The sequence below is a fragment of the Schistocerca nitens genome, chromosome 3, assembly GCF_023898315.1.
Source record: "Schistocerca nitens isolate TAMUIC-IGC-003100 chromosome 3, iqSchNite1.1, whole genome shotgun sequence".
NCBI lineage: Eukaryota > Metazoa > Arthropoda > Insecta > Orthoptera > Acrididae > Schistocerca > Schistocerca nitens.
Genome location: NC_064616.1, coordinates 411,156,890 through 411,176,553, shown reverse-complemented (window position 1 = coordinate 411,176,553; position 19,664 = coordinate 411,156,890). Strand labels below are relative to the sequence as shown.

The 19,664-nt window shown below is 38.0% G+C and overlaps 1 protein-coding gene across 2 annotated transcripts in view; it reads left to right on the top strand.

Moving 5' to 3' along the window:
• The window catches only part of LOC126248356 (membrane-associated guanylate kinase, WW and PDZ domain-containing protein 1), a 408,513-nt gene that overhangs the window by 346,609 nt on the left and 42,240 nt on the right, over positions 1 to 19,664 (top strand). For both annotated transcript variants that reach the window (XM_049949272.1, XM_049949273.1), the window contains exons 12-13: positions 356 to 478; positions 11,330 to 11,497. In XM_049949272.1, coding sequence (XP_049805229.1) covers positions 356 to 478; positions 11,330 to 11,497 — 291 coding nt within the window. The remainder of the gene's footprint in view (positions 1 to 355; positions 479 to 11,329; positions 11,498 to 19,664) is intronic.

Here is a 19,664-nt window from a genome sequence, read left to right as displayed (position 1 = left end):
GAGGTGTTATTGTCATTTTACCAAGTGAGGTGGCACAGAGGAATTGCATTCAGGAGGATGATGGTTCAAATCTGTGTCCAGCCATGTGGATTTATGTTTTTCATGATTTAGGCAAGTTGCTCCAGTCAAATGCTGAGATGGTTCCTTTGAAAGGGCACAATCAATTTCCGTCCCCATTCTTGACACAGTTTGAGCTTGTGCTCCTTCTCTAATGACCTCAATGTCAATGGGACATTAAACTCTAATCTTCTCTCCTCCTTTCTTTTTGTCTTTTTAATTTAGTAAACAGTTAATCTCTGTCTGATTGATTACTTCTTCATAGTGTACTCATGATTCAGTTTATTTTCAATTTCAGATGTTGCTGCTCATTCCAGGCCGGAAGCTGGTTACCCATACGATGTCACTGTTACAAGACGAGAAAATGAAGGCTTTGGTTTTGTTATAATTTCATCAGTAAATAAAGCTGGTTCAACTATAGGTAAACCATTTGCAAATGATATAATAGTTATTTTGCTGCTTTCTGTCTTTTTTGAGCTCAGTAGTCCTCTAACTTCTGAGAGAAGCACTGTATGATATATTGCTCATATGGTGTAGTTGTTAATGGCTCAGAGCAGGTCTTCTACAATTGGAGTAGTCTATTGTCTTTTATTAAACTTCATTCTTTTTGTGTGTTTACAAGGAATGAATTCAGGAACTACCGTACATGTTTTCTAAGTTAGTTTTCGTGAGATACAGATAGTAACATCAAACACTCAAAAACAGAAAGCTGACTGGACACAAATAGCTGTTAACATTCCACAGGCATTTTGTAAAGACCCTACTATGTGTGATCATACTCTTTGGGACAAGGGGAGTCCGTGCATAAAACTGCTTTTCAGTCAGTCTTTGTGAATTATTTGGCGTTTTACAGGGAAAGCACTGCTACTGGTCTGGGTATACTGGATGGTTATTGCTCATTAGCACATTGTGAAATTGTTACTAAAAATTGCTCAGTCCCATCAGGCAGGTTGAGATGTCAGTACAACTTGGCTGTATTGTCAGCTTGTGAAATTAGGATGGCAGAAAGGCATCCAGAGAGATAAACTAAGAAATTCATTTCTGATAGTTTCTGATATAAATATTCATAGCAACAAGTCATCATTTGAGTTATGAAATTCAACTTTATTATCCTTTACCACTTAAGGGTATTTAACATCCATCTTCAGGAGGGTCAAAGTGTGTTTAGATCAGCACTATACACTGCAAACAAGAGCCCTGGCATTTGCTGCCACTTCCTTGCACCTCCATAATTTTTTCCAGGTGTGCAGCCTTTGTTTCTCTACCCTGGTAAAAATCATTTCCTGTGATTGTGGGACTCCCTGTGAAGATTCAATAGATATGATACAGGAAGTCAGCTGTTGCCTTTTCAAAGTTAGCATGCCAGCAGTCACTCATAATGACTTAGGGAAACCATGGAATAGCCAATATAACAGTTCAGACCAGATATGGGATACCACTATCAGGCAAAGGTGAAAGTACTGTACACCAATATGTTATGTATTCAAATAAATGACCTGTAACTATCTGTAGTAATAACTACTAATTATAATATTATTTTTACTTCTCTAAGACATTGTTGTACCAGGTTATAGTAGTTCTTTCTGTCTAATGGAATACATACTGTTACATGCATCTTCATTTTTAATTTTTTAGTACACCTTACAAGTGACATGTTGTACTCGTTTGCACCCTTCAGTTTCAGTCTTTATACCATCACCTTTACAGTGTTCCATTTTTCTCCACTGCACACATTGTTTTTCCCCTAAGACCAATCCATATTAATATATCGTGTCATGGTGTACTACAGTGGGGTTATAGTAAAGGGAAAGTGACCACAGATGTCTTAACACTTTGACTTTCAACAGAGATTTGTTGGATTTGGATTATATGAGGTCTGTTCAGAAAATTCCAGAACATTCGCTGTGTTTAATGTGTAACTGCCAGAAGTTTCATTGTTGCATGTCTGTTAGTTATTGTTCAGTGCTGTATTGAGTAGAATGTTGTCGCACAGTTTGTGAATTTTGAGATGGCAGAGTTAGAGAAGCGACATGTCTGCATTAAATTTCACGTGAAACTCAATAAGAACTTTACAGGGACACAACAAATGATGCAGAAATCCTACAGTGATGAGTGTTTAAGCCGACTCAGTGTTAGGAATAGTTAACACAGTTTAAAAATTGCCAGACGGATGTTAAAGATGACCCTCGTTCAGGACGCTCCTCGATGTGTACTGATGACGCTCATGTCAGGAACATCGACAAAATTGTGTGTGCCAGTCAAAGACTGTCTGTCCAGGAGATTGCAGAAGAAAGTAACATTTCAGTTAGATCAGATCATGAAATTCTGACATAGCATCTTGGAATGCATCATTTTGCTGCCAAGTTCGTCCCACGGCTCATGATTCAAGACCAGAAATACCGTCACCTCACAATTTGTGAAGAGCTATTGGATCATGCAAATGAGAATGAAATGTTCCTTAAGAAAATCATAACTAGTGATGAGACATGTGTCTACTGTTATGATGTTGAGACTAAGGTTCAGTCTTTGCAGTGGGTCAGAAAAGGTTCTTCAAGACCAAAAAAAGTTCATCAGGTCAGGTCAAATGTCAAAGCTATGTTGATAATTTTCTTTGACTGTGAGGGATTAGTTCATCCTGAATTTGTGCCACAGGGACAAACTGTTAATCGATGGTACTATTGGGATGTGTTGTGACGCCTGTGAGAAAATGTCAGAAGGAAACGGCCTGAAATGTGGTGAGACAGTTCATGGCTCTTGCATCATGATAATGCACCCGCACATTCATCCCTATTGGTGCATGACTATTGCACAAAAAACGAAATCACTGTGCGGCCTCAGTCTCTGTACTCTCCAGACCTAGCCCGTGCGGTTTTTTTTTTTTATTTCCAAAAGTTGAAAAGCCCGTTGAAAAGATGACAATTTGCAACAATAGTCTTGGTAAAAGAAAATTTTCAGCCAGTGAAATAGAAACAGTGTTGGGAGCAGTGTATCAATTGTGGAGAAGAGTATTTCAAGAAGAGCATGCAAAATAAGTAAAAGGTAGGCATAGAAAAATTGTATGGACGAAATTCCAGAATTTTTTGAACAGACCTTATGTGCTGGATGTTCATTGCTCAGACTCTGTTGTGATGGTCGTCTTCTTGCAATTAGATGTATCTGTTGGAGGGAAAACCTTTAGCTTGTGTCCGCAACTTTGTGACACTACAATCAGGATGCTGCCCTCCCACCTCTCCAGCCTTACAGGGTGTGTAGCTGCATTAGTTAGTGATGGAAATCATAGCTTAGTGGTTCGCCTCACCACAGATTTGCAAGCAGTTTTCTGCACTGGCCTCTGAAGAGGCCCAGAATAATTGTGAACCACTGAGCGACAGAAGGTTCTGTAATCAAAACTGCATTCTGAAATCAGTGCATTATTTATATTTTAACTGAGGATTTTCTCCTTTTTAGTCTTTTTTTTTAAATTTTTATTAATGGGATAAACCATAGCTAAAGCATTCTTTAAAAAAATCTGCATTTTATTATACTTTGTGTCATAATGTTTCACTTTTATTTGCTGTTGTCACAGACCTAAAATTTTACTTGTCAGTGTGTGCTCTTAAATCTCCTTTCTGGGTATAACTATGGACTATATGTTAGTTGATCTGAACTAGAGGGAAACTGCATTGTGAATATTGTTTCCAGGTTTGGAATGAATTGGTTGAAATTCATGCACAGTGGAAAGCTGCTTTGTTTTCCATTGAACAGCTGAAAGCTGCTACAAGTGCGTGTATCATAATGCCAGTGCCTATGGAAGAATGTGTGGTCCCTATAAGAGCACTGACACTGAGACCCCAGACTCACTGTTAGATAGACATGGGTGTACACCAATTTGATAACATAGTGAGCATGTGCACACACCAAATGTCCTACACACTCAGTAATGCTGGAAACAGAGAAGTTGTGTGTAGTGCATTTCCTTACAGCAAAATGTACAGGGAACAGAAATTCTATAAAGAATGGCACAAGCACACAGAGAGCACTGAATGTTTATTGCAATTCCAACACTCAATCAGACCCCTGGGGAAATGGCTGCCACAGTAACTTGCTGGTCTTCAGTAATGAGAACACCCATGTGCTGGACAGGGGTATCAGTAATGCTGTCTGGCATTGCAGATTGTGTCATCGGTCAGTGACAGCCATCCTTCCTTGAATCGCTTGTGCCGTGCCTTGACCCTTGAAATAGGTATGTTGCTTTGTGTATGCTTGTGTCATTCTTTGATGAATTTGCATTCCGTGCACACTTTCCGCTGTCTCTTCTTGTGGAGCGTCTGTTTCTCATTTCCAACACGACTAAGCACAGCAGACATTCGAAGTGTGCACCCACGTCCATCTAGGAGGTAGTTTGGGGCTTTAGCACTCTTATAGTGACCATATCTGCTTCCATTGGCAATGGAATTATGATACCTTCCACAGTTTTCATTTTACAATGCGCAGCTTTGTCTGTATTTATTTTTTAAACCCAATATATTAGGGATTATACTTTGCTCCAGATGCTGTTTCCTCTTCAGAAGAGACAAGTGTTCAATTTGCCTGTCCCACTTGACTGTAAATGGTATATCAGACTCTATATATAGGTGAAATGGCACAAGCAGAGACTCTGGGCTAAAACTCTCATCCCCCTTAACCAAAAAGCATGTGAAGTGCTGTCTGAAACTTTAATACTTTTTTTATTATCAGAAAACTATCTAGATCCTGTGCGTGAAATGCGTACAATGGTTTTTAAGGAAAGGCAACTCTGCATTCAGTGAGGGTAAACATTGTTGCAGAGGGGTCCAAATACTTGTCTTGGACATTAAGAAATGCCCTAAATAATCTAAATATCAAGATGATAGTGGTAAATTTTTGAAGTATTTGCAAAACTGCTGGAGTTTCAAGGGCTATTAACAAGTAGTGTGGCTGGCATAATGCTTGGCACCAAGCGTTAGTTAATGGCTGAAACAGATAATAGCAAAGTCTTCAAAAATAAATTTGAGCATTTACTGGAAGTGATGCGAGTTGATTCTTTTATATCAGCAAACAAGAATCTTAAATCATCTCAGATATAAAATGCAAAGTTATTTGAACATGACCAATCATGAATGGGATAAAAATTGTACTTGGATCCTTTTATTGGCCAGTTTACTGAGCTGCAAAAATAACAGAAACTTAAAGATGTTTCCAAGTCATGCTATAATAGTTAGAGAAGGTTTCAATCACCGCATTATTGATTTGGAAAATTAGTTCATAAATAACAGATAAGTGAGAACTTCCCATGAAATAATTATAAAAGATTTCTGAGAAAATAATGTAGAACAAGTGGTCTGGCTTCTTACCTATGATGGAAATATTCTAAACTTTCTGGCTACAGAGAGATGCAATGTCTTTGAGGATGTTCAACTATTGACTCAGATCAGCCACCATAGCAATATTCTCTGTGCCTTAGAGAGACAAAACCAAGGTGATTTCGTGTTTTTAGACTCCTGACAAGCTTCTGTTACAGTACTACATAATTTTTTCCCCCAAAAAAGACAAAATACATTGCCATTGGATATCTATACAGATTTGTGACTAGACTGAAAATTCTGTAACATTCAGGACAGCACATTATCCTAAATGGTGAGTCATCAATAGACACTGAAGTTACATCCGTTGTGCTTCAGGGGAGTGTAATAGGAACTATAGCTGTTCATGTTACATGCTAATGCAGCAGATCGTATTAGTTGCATCCTCAGGGTTTTTACAGATGCTGCTGTTTATGAGGAAATTCTATTATGTAAAAACTTCAGTAATATCAATTTACAACCTGACAAAGTATCAGGCTGGTTCAAGGTCTACAAACTATCTCTTAGTATAGGGATATGTAAAGTTGCACACTTCATAAAATGTAAAAGTGTGGTATCATTTGGCTACAGGATTAGTGAGTCACAACTAGTCATTCATGCCATAGAAATATTTGGGAGTAGCAATGTATAGATATATGTAGTGCAATAGACACATAGGTACATTCTAGGTAAAGCAAATAGAAGACCATGACTCGTCGGTAGGTCACTGAGAAAATTCAGTTTGTCTACAAAAGAGGTTGCATCGAGAAAGTTGTACAGCCCATACTTACATATGGTTCAAGTGTATGGGTTCCATATCATGTTGTTCTGAAGAGGGGTCATCGAGCAAATGCAAAGAAGGGTGGTGTAAATGGTCACAAGTTTGTTTCACTGGTGTGTGTGTGTGTGTGTGTGTGTGTGTGTGTGTGTGTGTGTGTGTGTGTGTGATTGTGAGAGAGAGAGAGACAGAAATATTGAAAAATTTGAAATTGCTGACTCTCAAACAAAGAAGTGGGTATATTATAAGATCCTGCATAGAAAACTTCAAGAACTGTCTTTCAGGGCAGATGGTAATATTATGCTTCAGCCCCCTATGTATCTACCTCATAAAGCAAGCTGTTTCAGCTGGAGTTACTACTCACTGGCAACTGGGTACCCAAGAGAAAGATGGGGACAGGGGTGGGGGAAAATGCTAATGTGTGAGCAATGAGAGAGATGAGCATCCATGCACAAAGGTGGGCAAATGGCTTGCGTGCAGTTGGTCAATACCTTGCACACATCAGTGCCAGCTAGTTAGTTGACCACGACTTTTATTAAGTATGTGGTGTTTGACATTTCTTGTGTCAGACCATGTATTGTCACAAGAGACAGAATACTTGTAAATGCTGGACTGTGAAGTTAGGAGCAGTCTGTAGTTCTTATCATTTTCATGAGAGCAAATTTTTTAGCAATAAAACGTTGACCCATAGACGTTGTGTCCAATACATTTCTGTGTAGCTTGAGAAATTCTTCTAAAAGTACATCACAATGCCATCTCAACAAATTCATGTTGTACTTTTGCAGGGTGCAGTGCTGTAGATCAATTACTTGTAATTACATTTCTCAGGGTAAAATATATGTCCTGTATGTTTTTCAGTCGAATCTTACACCAGTCTTTGTGCAAAATAGTAGCAAGTTCAGGTAAAGGTAATGGAGATGGATACCAATCACACTCTCTCCTATCCAAAGTAGGCCACAAAGGCTCAAAAATACTGAGATCTGGGAACTGTGGTGACCAAGGGAGATGTGACAATTCATCCCTGTGCTCACAAAACCAGTCCTGGACAATGTGAGCAGTGTGAATAAGGGCCATATCATCTTGGAACACAGCATCACCATTGGGGGGGAAACACTGTACTATGGGATGGATCTGATCAGCCAAAATGATCCCATAATCCTTAGCAGCAACATGACCTTGTAAAGTAACCAAGGAAAACCACATTACGGCTGCCCCGATCATCACTGAACCACCGCCAAATTTCATTCTCGGGATGTAAACATGACCAGAAGTTTGAGATAATGTGAAACAAGACTCATCTGACCAAGTGACTTTCTTTTATTGCTATATAGTCCAAGTTATGGCTTTGACACTAGGTTTTCTGTTTATGGACATTTGCATCACTGATGAGTGGTTTTGGAATTCCAGGTCACTTCGCAGTTCACTGATTCTGGAGCTCCTTTTGTGTTTTTGTTAACGACAGGGTTTGCAAGTGCGACATTCGGTTTTGCAGTGACTTTTCCAGCCATTGTATTCTTGTTTTTCATCATAATCCTTTTCAATGTCTGCCCACCACGATCTCTCAAAATACACTTTCACCTGCAATGTTATTTAGCGGATCATGTTTTTCAGCTTTCCCTGTACTCGATATAAATCTTCAATACAATGCCTCTTCGAAACACCTAACACTTCAGCTACTTTGGTTAAGGAAGCACTGACCATAAGAGTGCCAACAATTTACTCACTTTCAAATGCTCTGAGTTCCAACATAATGCACTCACAACTACACAGAACACTCATCTGACCATGACTGACACTTGCAACCTACTGAGGACATTGCACAGGAGGTTCACAGTTAACTACAACATTGTGACCAGCAGGTGTGGCTATCATTGGCATGTATGTTCAAGCACACATTTCTTGTGGCATTTCCATATTTTTGTCTACCCCCTGTATAGAGAAACAGAAAACAGTGTGCTAAATAATTTCAATTAATTTTCTAAACTATGGAGATCCTAAATATTTGTCTCTCAATTCTGACAAAGTTGCACCATGTTCGCTAATGAACCATGGACTGTGTGTCCTGAGCCAACCATAGCAATGAAAGATATTCCGAAAGAGTTGTGTTTCCCATATGTAGCTGCTGTCTAAATAGACACATTTTGTCATAGAATGCATTAGTTTATTGAACATGTTAATGAATGGTTGACCCTTCACTTGAAGTGTCCAGTTGAAGTGTCATATTTAAGTTACTTAAATGTCTCCTAATATCAATGGGAGAGGCTGTGTGCTCATGACAGAACAAGGTGTGTATGCTTTGCGGTAGGCCCACTTACAGATACACTATCACCTGCACCTGCCCCTGCCTAATGGCTGATCTGTGAGCACCTGTGCCCCCAATTAACAGAGTTGGAACACCATGCTACAAAGTTCGTGTAAATAAAATCAGGCAAATAACAGCTCACACAGAGGCACACAGGAGGTTGTTCTTCCCACACTCCATTCATGAATGAAATGCTTACAAAGCGAACGCAGAGTTATATGGCATTCTGATCCTTGGAGCAGACAAGGCTAAATTAGTCTATGAAATCTCTCATTAATTGGGATTCCGTAAGTGTCCAAACTATCTAGGGCATCTACACTGTAGATAAACAAGTTTATACCGTGCAGTGCCTGCAGAAGGAAGAAAGTTTGTCATTCTGATGTACATTAGAGTATGTAGAAATTTAAGGGTGTGAGGCTGCAGATGGAACAGTTAATGATGTGTGCATGAGATCCACTGTCTCACAGTTCACTGTCCTCAATGTTACCACCTCACTGTTGAGGCATAGGAAAATATGCGATTGGGAAGAATAATTGGTTAAGATTGTGAGAAATAAACTGTGCTCACTTAAGCCAATGATCCAAGCATAGTATTTCGCCTTCTAACAGTTGAAATAATATAAAGTTTATAAAGTTTTTCTCACATCTGTTGATAGGGTGTGGGTTCAGGACCTGCCAATGTAAATTGCTTGTAATTTCTAGATGCCATATTTTAATTGAGTGTCATTTTGTGACTAGAAGGCAGCAAACTGATTTCCAAAGGGAAATGTAGTATAAGTCATGTGACCACCTCAGCTTATTAGTAAGTGATCAACTGACCATATATTTCTCATATGCTAAGTTTTTCAGTGTGGCCATTTTCTGCAGCAATTGTATAAATATTAGTTTTATAAATTACATGTTTTTTTCTTGCTGTATCAGTAATATACAGGGTGTTTCCTATTAACATTACCTTTAAAGTAACATAGATGACAATTGGAGAATATAAGACACATGAGGCCACAGATGTTGGGAAATATCCCAAAAATTGATGAGAAATATCAAACATGTGATGTCACCAGATAATGTACCTCAATGCACCAGCAAGTGTTGGATCCATCGGTATGTCACACCTTATCATCTCGACACTAGTCAAGTATTAATGCCATTGTGGCTCCAGCCCCACATGCACGACTTCAACGGATGGGCTCAGGGTTTGAGTTTTGTGTCTGACAGGCAGTATTTTTTTCCATTCAGTTAGATAGTCGTGTGTTTACATTGAGGTAAGATTTATTATTTTATTCACCGGTCTCATGGTCTTCACTGGGTTATTGCAAAGTACAGTACAACAAAAACCTACCATATCGCATCACAAGTAAATGAGTGTAAGCTTCCTAATTGCGTCATTACCAGTAAATGACCTATGTTTTCTTTACAAAATAATGTCTATAAACAAAAAAAGAAGGGACAAAAGAAAAGACACATAAAATAATAACAGTTTTTCCTTCCATGAAGTTTCAGTTTTTCCTTGATTACAGTGAGGGCAATAATTTTGGAACTTCTGTGTTTACAACAGAACACTGTTGCAAAAGTGTTCAAAATTTGCATCATTTGCTTGAATGCAAGTATTGCTTCACTGAATCATCCCTTCATGTCCAAGCATAATTGCTGCGCTTGTGGCAAGGTATGTTGCTTGATGACATCATGTATTCAGTATTTCTCGTCCACTTTTTGGGTATTTCTCAACATTTTCACCCCCGTGTGTCTTGTATTAAATTACTTGTCTCAGTGTCATGTCTGTCACTTTGGGGATCTTTAAATGTTAATAAGAATCACACTGTATAACTATCAGACATGTTCTGCCTTTTATATTAAGGCCATTTTCAATGGATTTTTCTGGTATAGTATACAGTTTTGTTTACATGTGTTGCTTTTATATTTAAAACAGTTCATTCAGTAATTTTTATGTATATAAAATCTTTCTTACAGCTATTTTTGGATTGACATGAGAGTATCAGTATTTTCTCTCGTGTTCATAAGTTAACAGATGAATTTTCACTTCAGATAAAAAATATTTACATGTTTGCATCAACATTTTCCAATTTCTTTTTTTCACCTTTGTTTTGCATGCATTATATGATGTGAAACTTTTATTGATGATCTGGCATTACTTCCAATTGGTAACCCAAGAACCATTACAATTTTTTTTCTGAATGGACCTTTTCTTAACTTGTCTTGTTTGTTTACAGGTTTGTCACCAACCTAACATTTTGTTTTTATTGGTGTAAAAATTATTGGATGACTGTTTCAAATCTAGAAGTAACATGGGTAAAAACAAAAATGTCTGCTATTACAGAAAAGTCAAGATGTCTTTAACATGAAAAAACCACATCTGAAAATTAAATATTACTCTTGCAGCAAGAAAAAGGTGTTTGATGTAGAAAGGAAAATCCTCATAGTGTTGAGCCTTTCTAATTTTTTTCTTCATATTTTTATTTGTGACTGCATTAACAGATTGAATCTGTGAGCTTTCAGGACATGGCTTGGCACATTTTAATTACTTAAATTGCTAACAAAAACTTAACATTAAATAAATTGCTCACATTATATGAAATGAATGATAATTCCTAACAGGTATCACATATGCATTTCCGAATTTTCAATTTTAGACCATATTTATAAGACCCAGATTGTGACTGCAGAAGTTAATTGCTAGTGATATGCACCCAGCTGCTAAAATTGCATCATTTTCTGGCACCTTTATGCATTTTTGTCAAGTTTGTTCTATTATTATGCTTACTGTTATGTTGTAACTGTCTTGTATTCTAAAATGGGATAAAAGTGTTGTATTTACAGAAGTGTGTTTGTTTTAAAGGTCGAATCATTGAAGGCAGTCCAGCAGAGAGGTGTGGACAACTACACGTTGGTGATCGTATTCTGGCTGTGAATCATATTGATATAATGAATATGCATCATGGCGACATTGTAAATCTGATAAAGGATTCTGGTTATACTGTCACCTTAACTATTGGACCACCAGTTGGTGAGCAACATTTGTGTGTTAATGTTTTGCAAGTACTGACAGAAAAGTAGAATTTTATGATATAAAGTGTGTCTTGAATTTTTAGGAAGAAATTAAATATTTGTGGGATGCTCATTAGGACACATGTTGGTGACTTAGTTTCCTGAAACTGCATTTACTTGTTACACTGCCATTTAGTCTATTACTAAGCAAAACAGTTTTAGTGGTGTCCATTTGTACTGTACACTGACTACGATGAGACATATTTATAATTCAGTTCATGAGGTGATGACCAAAATATCTGAGAATTTCATTGTAAAAATCATAAAACTATACTTACATCATAATGTTCTCTGTCCCCTTCAGAGTAGTCACTTGGGGCATGTACGATCCCAGTGTTTTTCCCATTTTTGGAAGCACTCCTGGAAATCTGCAGGGTGAAGGGTGTTCAGGACCCATTGCAATTCCACTTGTTGTCTTCATTTGAGTCAAAACGTCACCCTTTCAATATGATTTTCATCTTTGGGAACAGGTAGAAGTTGCACAGAGCTGGGTTTTGTGAGTAGGGAGGGTGGGGGACCATTGCCATACTGTTTTAGGCTAGGAATTCCTTCACAATAAGTGAGGTGTGCACAGGTGCCTTGTCATGGTGCACCAACCAGTCTTCCTTCTTTCACAACTCTGGGCATTTGCGCAGAACATTTTCCCCTCAGTCACATCAAGAACTCGCAGTAAAACTACCCACTGACAGTCTGACCAGATGTAACAAACTCCGTATGCACTGTTCCCTGAATGTGAAACAAAATTATCAGCATTGACTTCGTGCTGCAGCAAACTTGTCGAGCTTTTTTTGACCTTAGAGAAGATGATGTTTTCCATTGTGATGCTTCAGTTCAGGGTCATAACCAAAAGATTCATCACTTGTTATTACTCTAGATAAGAATTTTTGACACTCTTGAACTCTGCTGCAGCTCAGTGCACGTCTGAAGCTGAAGTTTCATTGGTCGACGCTAGGAAGGCGAGGGACAAACTTCACAGCTATTCATCTCATGTTCAGTTCATCTGCTAGAATTCATTGACGTGTACCATATGACAGCCCAAGTTCTAACAAACATCATTAGTTGTCTGCCTTCAGTCTTTGTGAATCATGTCACGCACTTGTGGTCAACCAGATTGATTGTCATCTTCCACAGATTCTTGGCCTTCTTTCAGCTGCAGTTCTCTTCACCTTCAAATAGAATTTGATGCAAATGTGTTGCTCTTTCACATTATCAATTTCACAGTTCTGACATGCACCATTGCAACTCACGACTGTGTGCGCCAAATGACACAACTTTGTGCCACAGTAGCTTGGATGTGTATCTCGAGACATCTAGCAGCAGAACATCATACTGCTACTAGTTCTACCGGTACAATGAAATCCTCAGACATTTTTGGTAGCACCTCATGTATTTGCCACATGGTATCACCAGACTTGCCTTACAGGTAATATTTGTGCCAGAGACATTAAACCACATCAACAAATATGCACTCTACACTACATTTTCTATAATCAGTGTTTGCTTCTTCGTGTGTTTGAGTGGATTGGGGGAAGGGGGGGGGGGCAATTTATTGCCCAATCTATTTCTCAAATTGTTAATCTTCAGATGTGTGTTGCAAATGCTTTCAATGCACAGTTGTAAATGATGTGGGGGTGCTATAGTACATATGTCATTGTGCTGTAAAATTTCATATATTATACAATTGCTTTAATGCCATCCAAGAAACATACCTGCCAGGTGGAGCGATTCATTATATCTACAACAATAAATCTGTGTTAAGAGGAGCCAATAAACCGGAGTCAAAGCTGCAATCTTAATGATTGGACAACCTAGAAATTGAGTAGAAAACATAATTTGCAACTTTGTGCTAATTTCTTCCATGCAGTAGCAAATGTCACAGTGGTTTCTCTGAAAATAAGATGGCTGATTCCCTGCCCTGTCCAAACTAGTGCTCTGTCTTCATACACTAACTAGACCAGAAAGACCATGTGTCAGTGGGAGAATAACAGGCTGAAGTTTGAGAGCAACCAGTTATACTTTCTAACTCCATCCGTGCTGTTATAAATTTGACACCATCACCTACCTATAGGCCATGCTTAAACTGTTGTAATTTGTATGTGACTGACATCACGGGGTGCTGTGTGCAACGCTAAAATGTGTGTTAAACAGGACTCGGTGATCTTAATGATTACTTTCTTCTTTTCCTGTCCCTTTAGATGAATGCAGTGATCAAAGTATAAGGTGGAAGTAGGTGACTTAATTACGGAACACACATTGTCCAGAGTGGTCATTGTGTCTTGTAACAGTTTGTCCCTCCTCCCATGAACCATGGTCCTTGCTGTTGGTGGGGAGGCTTGCGTGCCGCAGCGATACAGATAGCCGTACACTAGGTGCAACCACAACGGAGAGGTATCTGTTGAGATGCCAGACAAACGTGTGGTTCCTGAAGATGGGCAGAAGCCTTTTCAGTAGTTGCAGGGGCAACAGTCTGGATGATTGACTGATCTGGCCTTTTAACATCAACCAAAATGGCCTTGCTGTGCTGGTACTGCAAATGGCTGAAAGCAATGGGAAACTGCAGCCGTAATTTATCCCAAGGACATACAGCTTTACTGTATGATTAAATGATGATGGCCTCCTTTTGGGCAAAATGTTCTGGAGGTAAAATAGCCCCCCAATCAGATCTCCAGGCGAGGGCTACTCAGGAGGACGTCGTTATCAGGAGAAAGAAAACTGGTGTTCTATGGATCGCAATGTCAAATGTCAGATCCCTTAATCAGGTAGGTAGGTTAGAAAATTTAAAAAGGTATATGGATAGGTTAAAGCTAGATGCAGTGGGGATTAGTGAAATTCAGTGGCAGGAGGAACAAGACTTTTCGTCAGGTGAATATAGGATTATAAATACGAACTCAAATATGGGTAACGCAGGAGTAGGTTTAATAATGAATAAAAAAAGTAGGAGCATGGGTAAGCTACTATGAACAGCATAGTGAATGCATTATTGTAGCAAAGATAGACATGAAGCCCATGGCTACCACAGTAGTACAAGTTTATATGCCAACTAGGTCTGCAGATTACGAAGAGATTGAAGAAATGTATGATGAGATAAAAGAAATTATTCAGATATTGAAGGGAGATGAAAATTTAATAGTCATGCAGGACTGGAATTTGATAGTAGGAAAAGGAAGAGAAGGAAAATTAGTAGGTGAATATGGAATGGAGGTAAGGAATGAAAGAGGAAGCTGCCTGGTAGAAATTTACATAGAGCATAACTTAATCATAGCTAACACTTGGTTCAAGAATCATGGAAGAAGGTTATGTATGTGGAAGAGGCCTGGAGGTGCTGGAAAGTTTCAGATAGATTATATAATGGTAAGACAGAGATTTCGGAACCAGGTTTTAAATTTTAAGACATTTCCAGGGGCAGATGTGGACTCTGACCACAATCTGTTGGTTATGAACTGTAAATTAAAACTAAAGAAACTGCAAAAAGATAAACTGAAAGAATCAGAGGTTGTAGAGAGTTTCAAAGAGAGCATTAGGGAACAATTGACAATATTGGGGGAAAGAAATACAGTAGAAGAAGAATGGGTAGCTTTTAGAGATGAAATAATGAAGGCAGCAGAGGGTGAAATAGGCAAAAAGACGAGGGCTAGTAGAAATCCTTGGGTAAAAGAAGAGATATTGAATTTAATTGATGAAAGGAGAAAATATATAAATGCAGTAAATGAAGCAGACAAAAAGGAATACAAACGTCTCAAAAATGAGATCAACAGGAAGTGCAAAATCGCTAAGCAGAGATGCCTACAGGACAAATGTAACAATGTAGAGGCGTATATCACTAGGAGTCAGATAGATACTGCCTACAGGAAAATTAAATAGACCTTTGGAGGAAAGAGAACCACTTGTATGAATATCAAGAGCTCAGATGGAAAACCAGTTCTAAGCAAAGCAGGGAAGGCAGAAAGGTGGAAGGATTATATAAAGGGTCTATACAAGGGTGATGTAGTTGAAGGCAATATTATGGAAATGGATGAAGATGTAGATGAAGATGAAATGGGAGATATGGTACTGCGTAAAGATTTTGACACAGCACTGAAAGACCTAAATCAAAACAAGGCCCCGGGAGTAGACAACATTCCATTAGAACTACTGATAGCCTTGGGAGAACCAGCCCTGACAAAACTCTACCGTCTGGTGAGCAAGACATATGAGACAGGCGAAATACCTCAATCCCAAAGAAAGCAAGTGTTGACAGGTGTGAAAATGACCGAATGGTCAGTTAATAAGTCATGGTTGCAAAATAGTAACACGAATTCTTTACAGACGAATGGAAAAACTGCTAGAAGCCGATCTCGGGGAAGATCAGTTTGGATTCCGTAGAAATGTTGGAACACGTGAGGCAATACTGACCCTACGACTTATTTTAGAAGATGGATTAAGAAAAGACAAACCTATGTTTCTAGCATTTGTAGACTTAGAGAAAGCTTTTGACAATGTTGACTGGAATACTATCTTTCAAATTCTGAAGGTGGCAGGGGTTAAATACAGGGAGCGAAAGGCTATTTACAATTTGTACAGAAACCAGATGGCAGTTATAAGAGTCAAGGGGCATGAAAGGGAGGCAGTGGTTGAGAAGGGAGTGAGACAGAGTTGTAGCTCATCTCCATTGTTATTCAATCTGTGTATTGAGCAAGCAGTACAGGAAACAAAAGAAAAATTTGCAGTGGGAATTAAAATCCATGGAAAAGAACTAAAAACTTTGAGGTTAGCCGACGGCATTGCAATTCTGTCAGAGAAAGCAAAGGACCTGGAAGAGCAGAATGGACAGTGTCTTGAAAGCAGGATATAAGATGAACATAAGCAAAATGAGTATAATTGAATGTAGTCGAATTAAATTAGATGATGCTGAGGGAATTAGATTGGGAAGTGAGACACTTAAATTAGTAGATGAGTTTTGCTATTTGGGGAACAAAATAGCTGATGATGGTCAAAGTAGAGAGGATATAAAATGTAGACTGGAAATGGCAAGGAAAGTGTTTATGAAGAAGAGGAATTTGTTAATATCGAGTATAGATTTAAGTGTCAGGAAGTCTTTTCTGAAAGTATTTGTATGGAGTGTATAGCCATGTATGGAAGTGAAACATGGGCAATAAATAGTTTAGACAAGAAGAGAACAGAAGCTTTCGAAATGTGGTGTGACAGAAGAATGCTAAAGGTTAGATGGGTAGATCATATGACTAATGAGGAGGTACTGAACAGAATTGGGGAGAAGAGGAATTTGTTTGGTACAACTTGACTAGAAGGGATCGGTTGGTAGGACATGTTTTGAGACATCAAGGGATCACCAATTTAGTATTGGAGGGCAGCGTGGAGGGTAAAAATCATAGAGGGAGACCAAGAGATGAATACACTAAACAGATTCAGCAGGATGTAGGTTGCAGTAGTTACTTGGAAATGAAGAAGCTTGCACAGGGTAGAGTGGCATGGAGAGCTGCTTCAAACCAGTCTCTCGACTGAAGACCACAACAACAATGACAACAGTTTGTCATCACAGTTGCATGTCAGTTACAAGATAACTGGTTTCAATCAGTATGACCATCTTCAGATGTGTAATTGTCACTCAGTTTTACTGTAACAGATCACTTTGTAATGATAACAGATCTCTTGATGGTCAAATAGACTGAGACTAGTTATCTTATAATTAATGTGCAAATTAACTAGTTTTGGATAGGTGGCATTCTGATGGAGTGCAGGTATAGCTAACTATGAAATAAGTAATTTAGGATGTCATATTAAGTTGTTTATTTGAGGCAGAAAATTTCACTAGAACTGGTGAAAAAAATGATGAAATAAACAAATCACCCACATATTACCATATTATATACTTGAACAAAGAATTATCATTTCTGATCATACACTTAGCTCTTATTGTTCTATTGTTCAACCTAAAAATGATTTTAGTGCCAACAGACTCTTGGGGCCACACTGAAAAATATTAAGTCTGTATTTGTACACACTTGGAAGCCGTTTCTTGATATTGAGTTATGATATAATGGTAGTTGTTCAAAAAAAAAAGTTTACTGCTGTTGCATTGTAGTACAAAATGAGTGATTGAATGTTATGCTTTCCCTTTGTTCATTGTGATTGATCCTTATTATTTATGCTTAGTGTTTCATAACAACAGTCTAATATTTTGGCTATTAAACTTCAGATTCTCCTCATACTGTGTGCCTGTTATGCCCCAGCACGCAGATGCCACTGTGTACTGCAACACCAGTGTCTGTCTATGTAGGGAGAGCTGCCTAACTGCAGTCCTGTCCACAAACTCTTATTAAAATATTCTGCCTTATGAATTTACTTCCAGTAAAATCAATAAGAAAATATAAGGGTGTTGTTACAGAAAACTGCATAATTTTTCTGTAATACCCAACATTTCCATGACATCTAAATACTACATAATTTTCAATCTTGAAAACAATTGTTCACCTAATACATCATACTGAAATATTCAGACATCACAGTAAGTTATAAACAATTGTAATGAATTATTTAAACCTAAAGAAATTTTTCATTTGTATTAATGTACTATATCTTTATTTTATCACTATATCAGTTACACACATAGCACTAGAATCATAAACAGATTTTCATAAAAATTTAGTAGATTTTATCCTTATACAAGCAATCAGTAATTCACTTCATATGACAGTTGTTCTCTCTGTAAAATATCTGACAGTGCTATAATCGCATCTGTTTAGCAAATCAGTCTTTTAATATAATTATTTCCTTGTGCCACATTATTATTTTTCTGGTTTACCCCTTTGTATAATACATTTTAACTTTCAACAGCTTTGTCATGCTGTCTTCTAGCAGTTGCATTACAAAAAATATAAATAAAATCATATATTTTGTTCAACTACAGTGCAGGGTATATTAGTTTCTTTATACATGCGAAGAGGCAATTAATTGATTTTATGATTTCCCCTGTGGAGTCTGCTCTGCTGGCTTAACACATTTCTGGAGAGTATGACCTTTCCACAGATTCATATGACCCTCAATAATGCTCGACTGCCTCAGTTCATCGTGCATCCTCAGTATATGTAAGAAATTTTCCTTTACATTAGTTTTGGAAAACATATGAAGTATCTGCAAGAAAAATGTTCCCTATTTTCAGCACATTAGTAGTGAAAGCTATTTTTATCATCATTCATACTCCATAGATAATTGTCACATTCTGTGGTTTAAAAGTGCAGAAGTCACAAGAGTGTTTCATTATGTCTGCTATATGGGTATAAAATCAAAGATATGTTAAGTGACACCATGGAAACAACATTACAATATGATCTGCAGATGGTTTATAAATTACTAATTCCCGAAACTAATACCCACTAAATAAAAGTAACACTATTACATTAATACAAGTATGGTCTATTTCAGTCAACAGACTCAGGTAATACTAACTGCCTTTCTTTGATATATTTGGTAACTGAATTTGCCCTATGTAAAACACTCAAGTGAAATGGTCTGAGGTGTTCACCCAAATCAGTGTTCGCAAAGGCCTCCACTATTTTGTGAGTACTTGTACGGCGAACATGAGGATCCAAGCTATTGCAGTACCTCTTCCTTTCCTGTGCTGCAGTTTTACTCTCCAACTGCATCTCTTTTCAGATTTGGTCTCTAGGACAGAATATCTACTGACTGGCTAGCTTGTGCACAGGACATTGATTACAGCATTTTCCACATTTTTATTTCAAACAATCTATCTCAGTTAACTCATGTTTGGTCCCCACATCTAGGTTTGATCTCCACCTTTTCAATACAGTGCAGGCTGTGTGAGGAAGGTTGCCCAATACCCAATGGGGTAGCAAGTCCATGTGGGGGTTTTTAAGGTTTATCTGGCACAAGGAGAAGACCAGTTACAGCTGATGGCTGTGAAGCTTCACCACTCTCTTCAGGAAAACCTGAATTCTTCAGTTCATATCATTACAACCCTAAAAATTTCCCCTACTTGGCCATGCTGTGGAAGGAAAGCAAAACCAAACAAACGGCAGAAACCTACTCATTCTTATTTCCTAGTTTGCACTCAGACTGATGTAGGACCCTTTCTATATACTAAGCTGATGTTATTTGTGGAGAGTATTGAA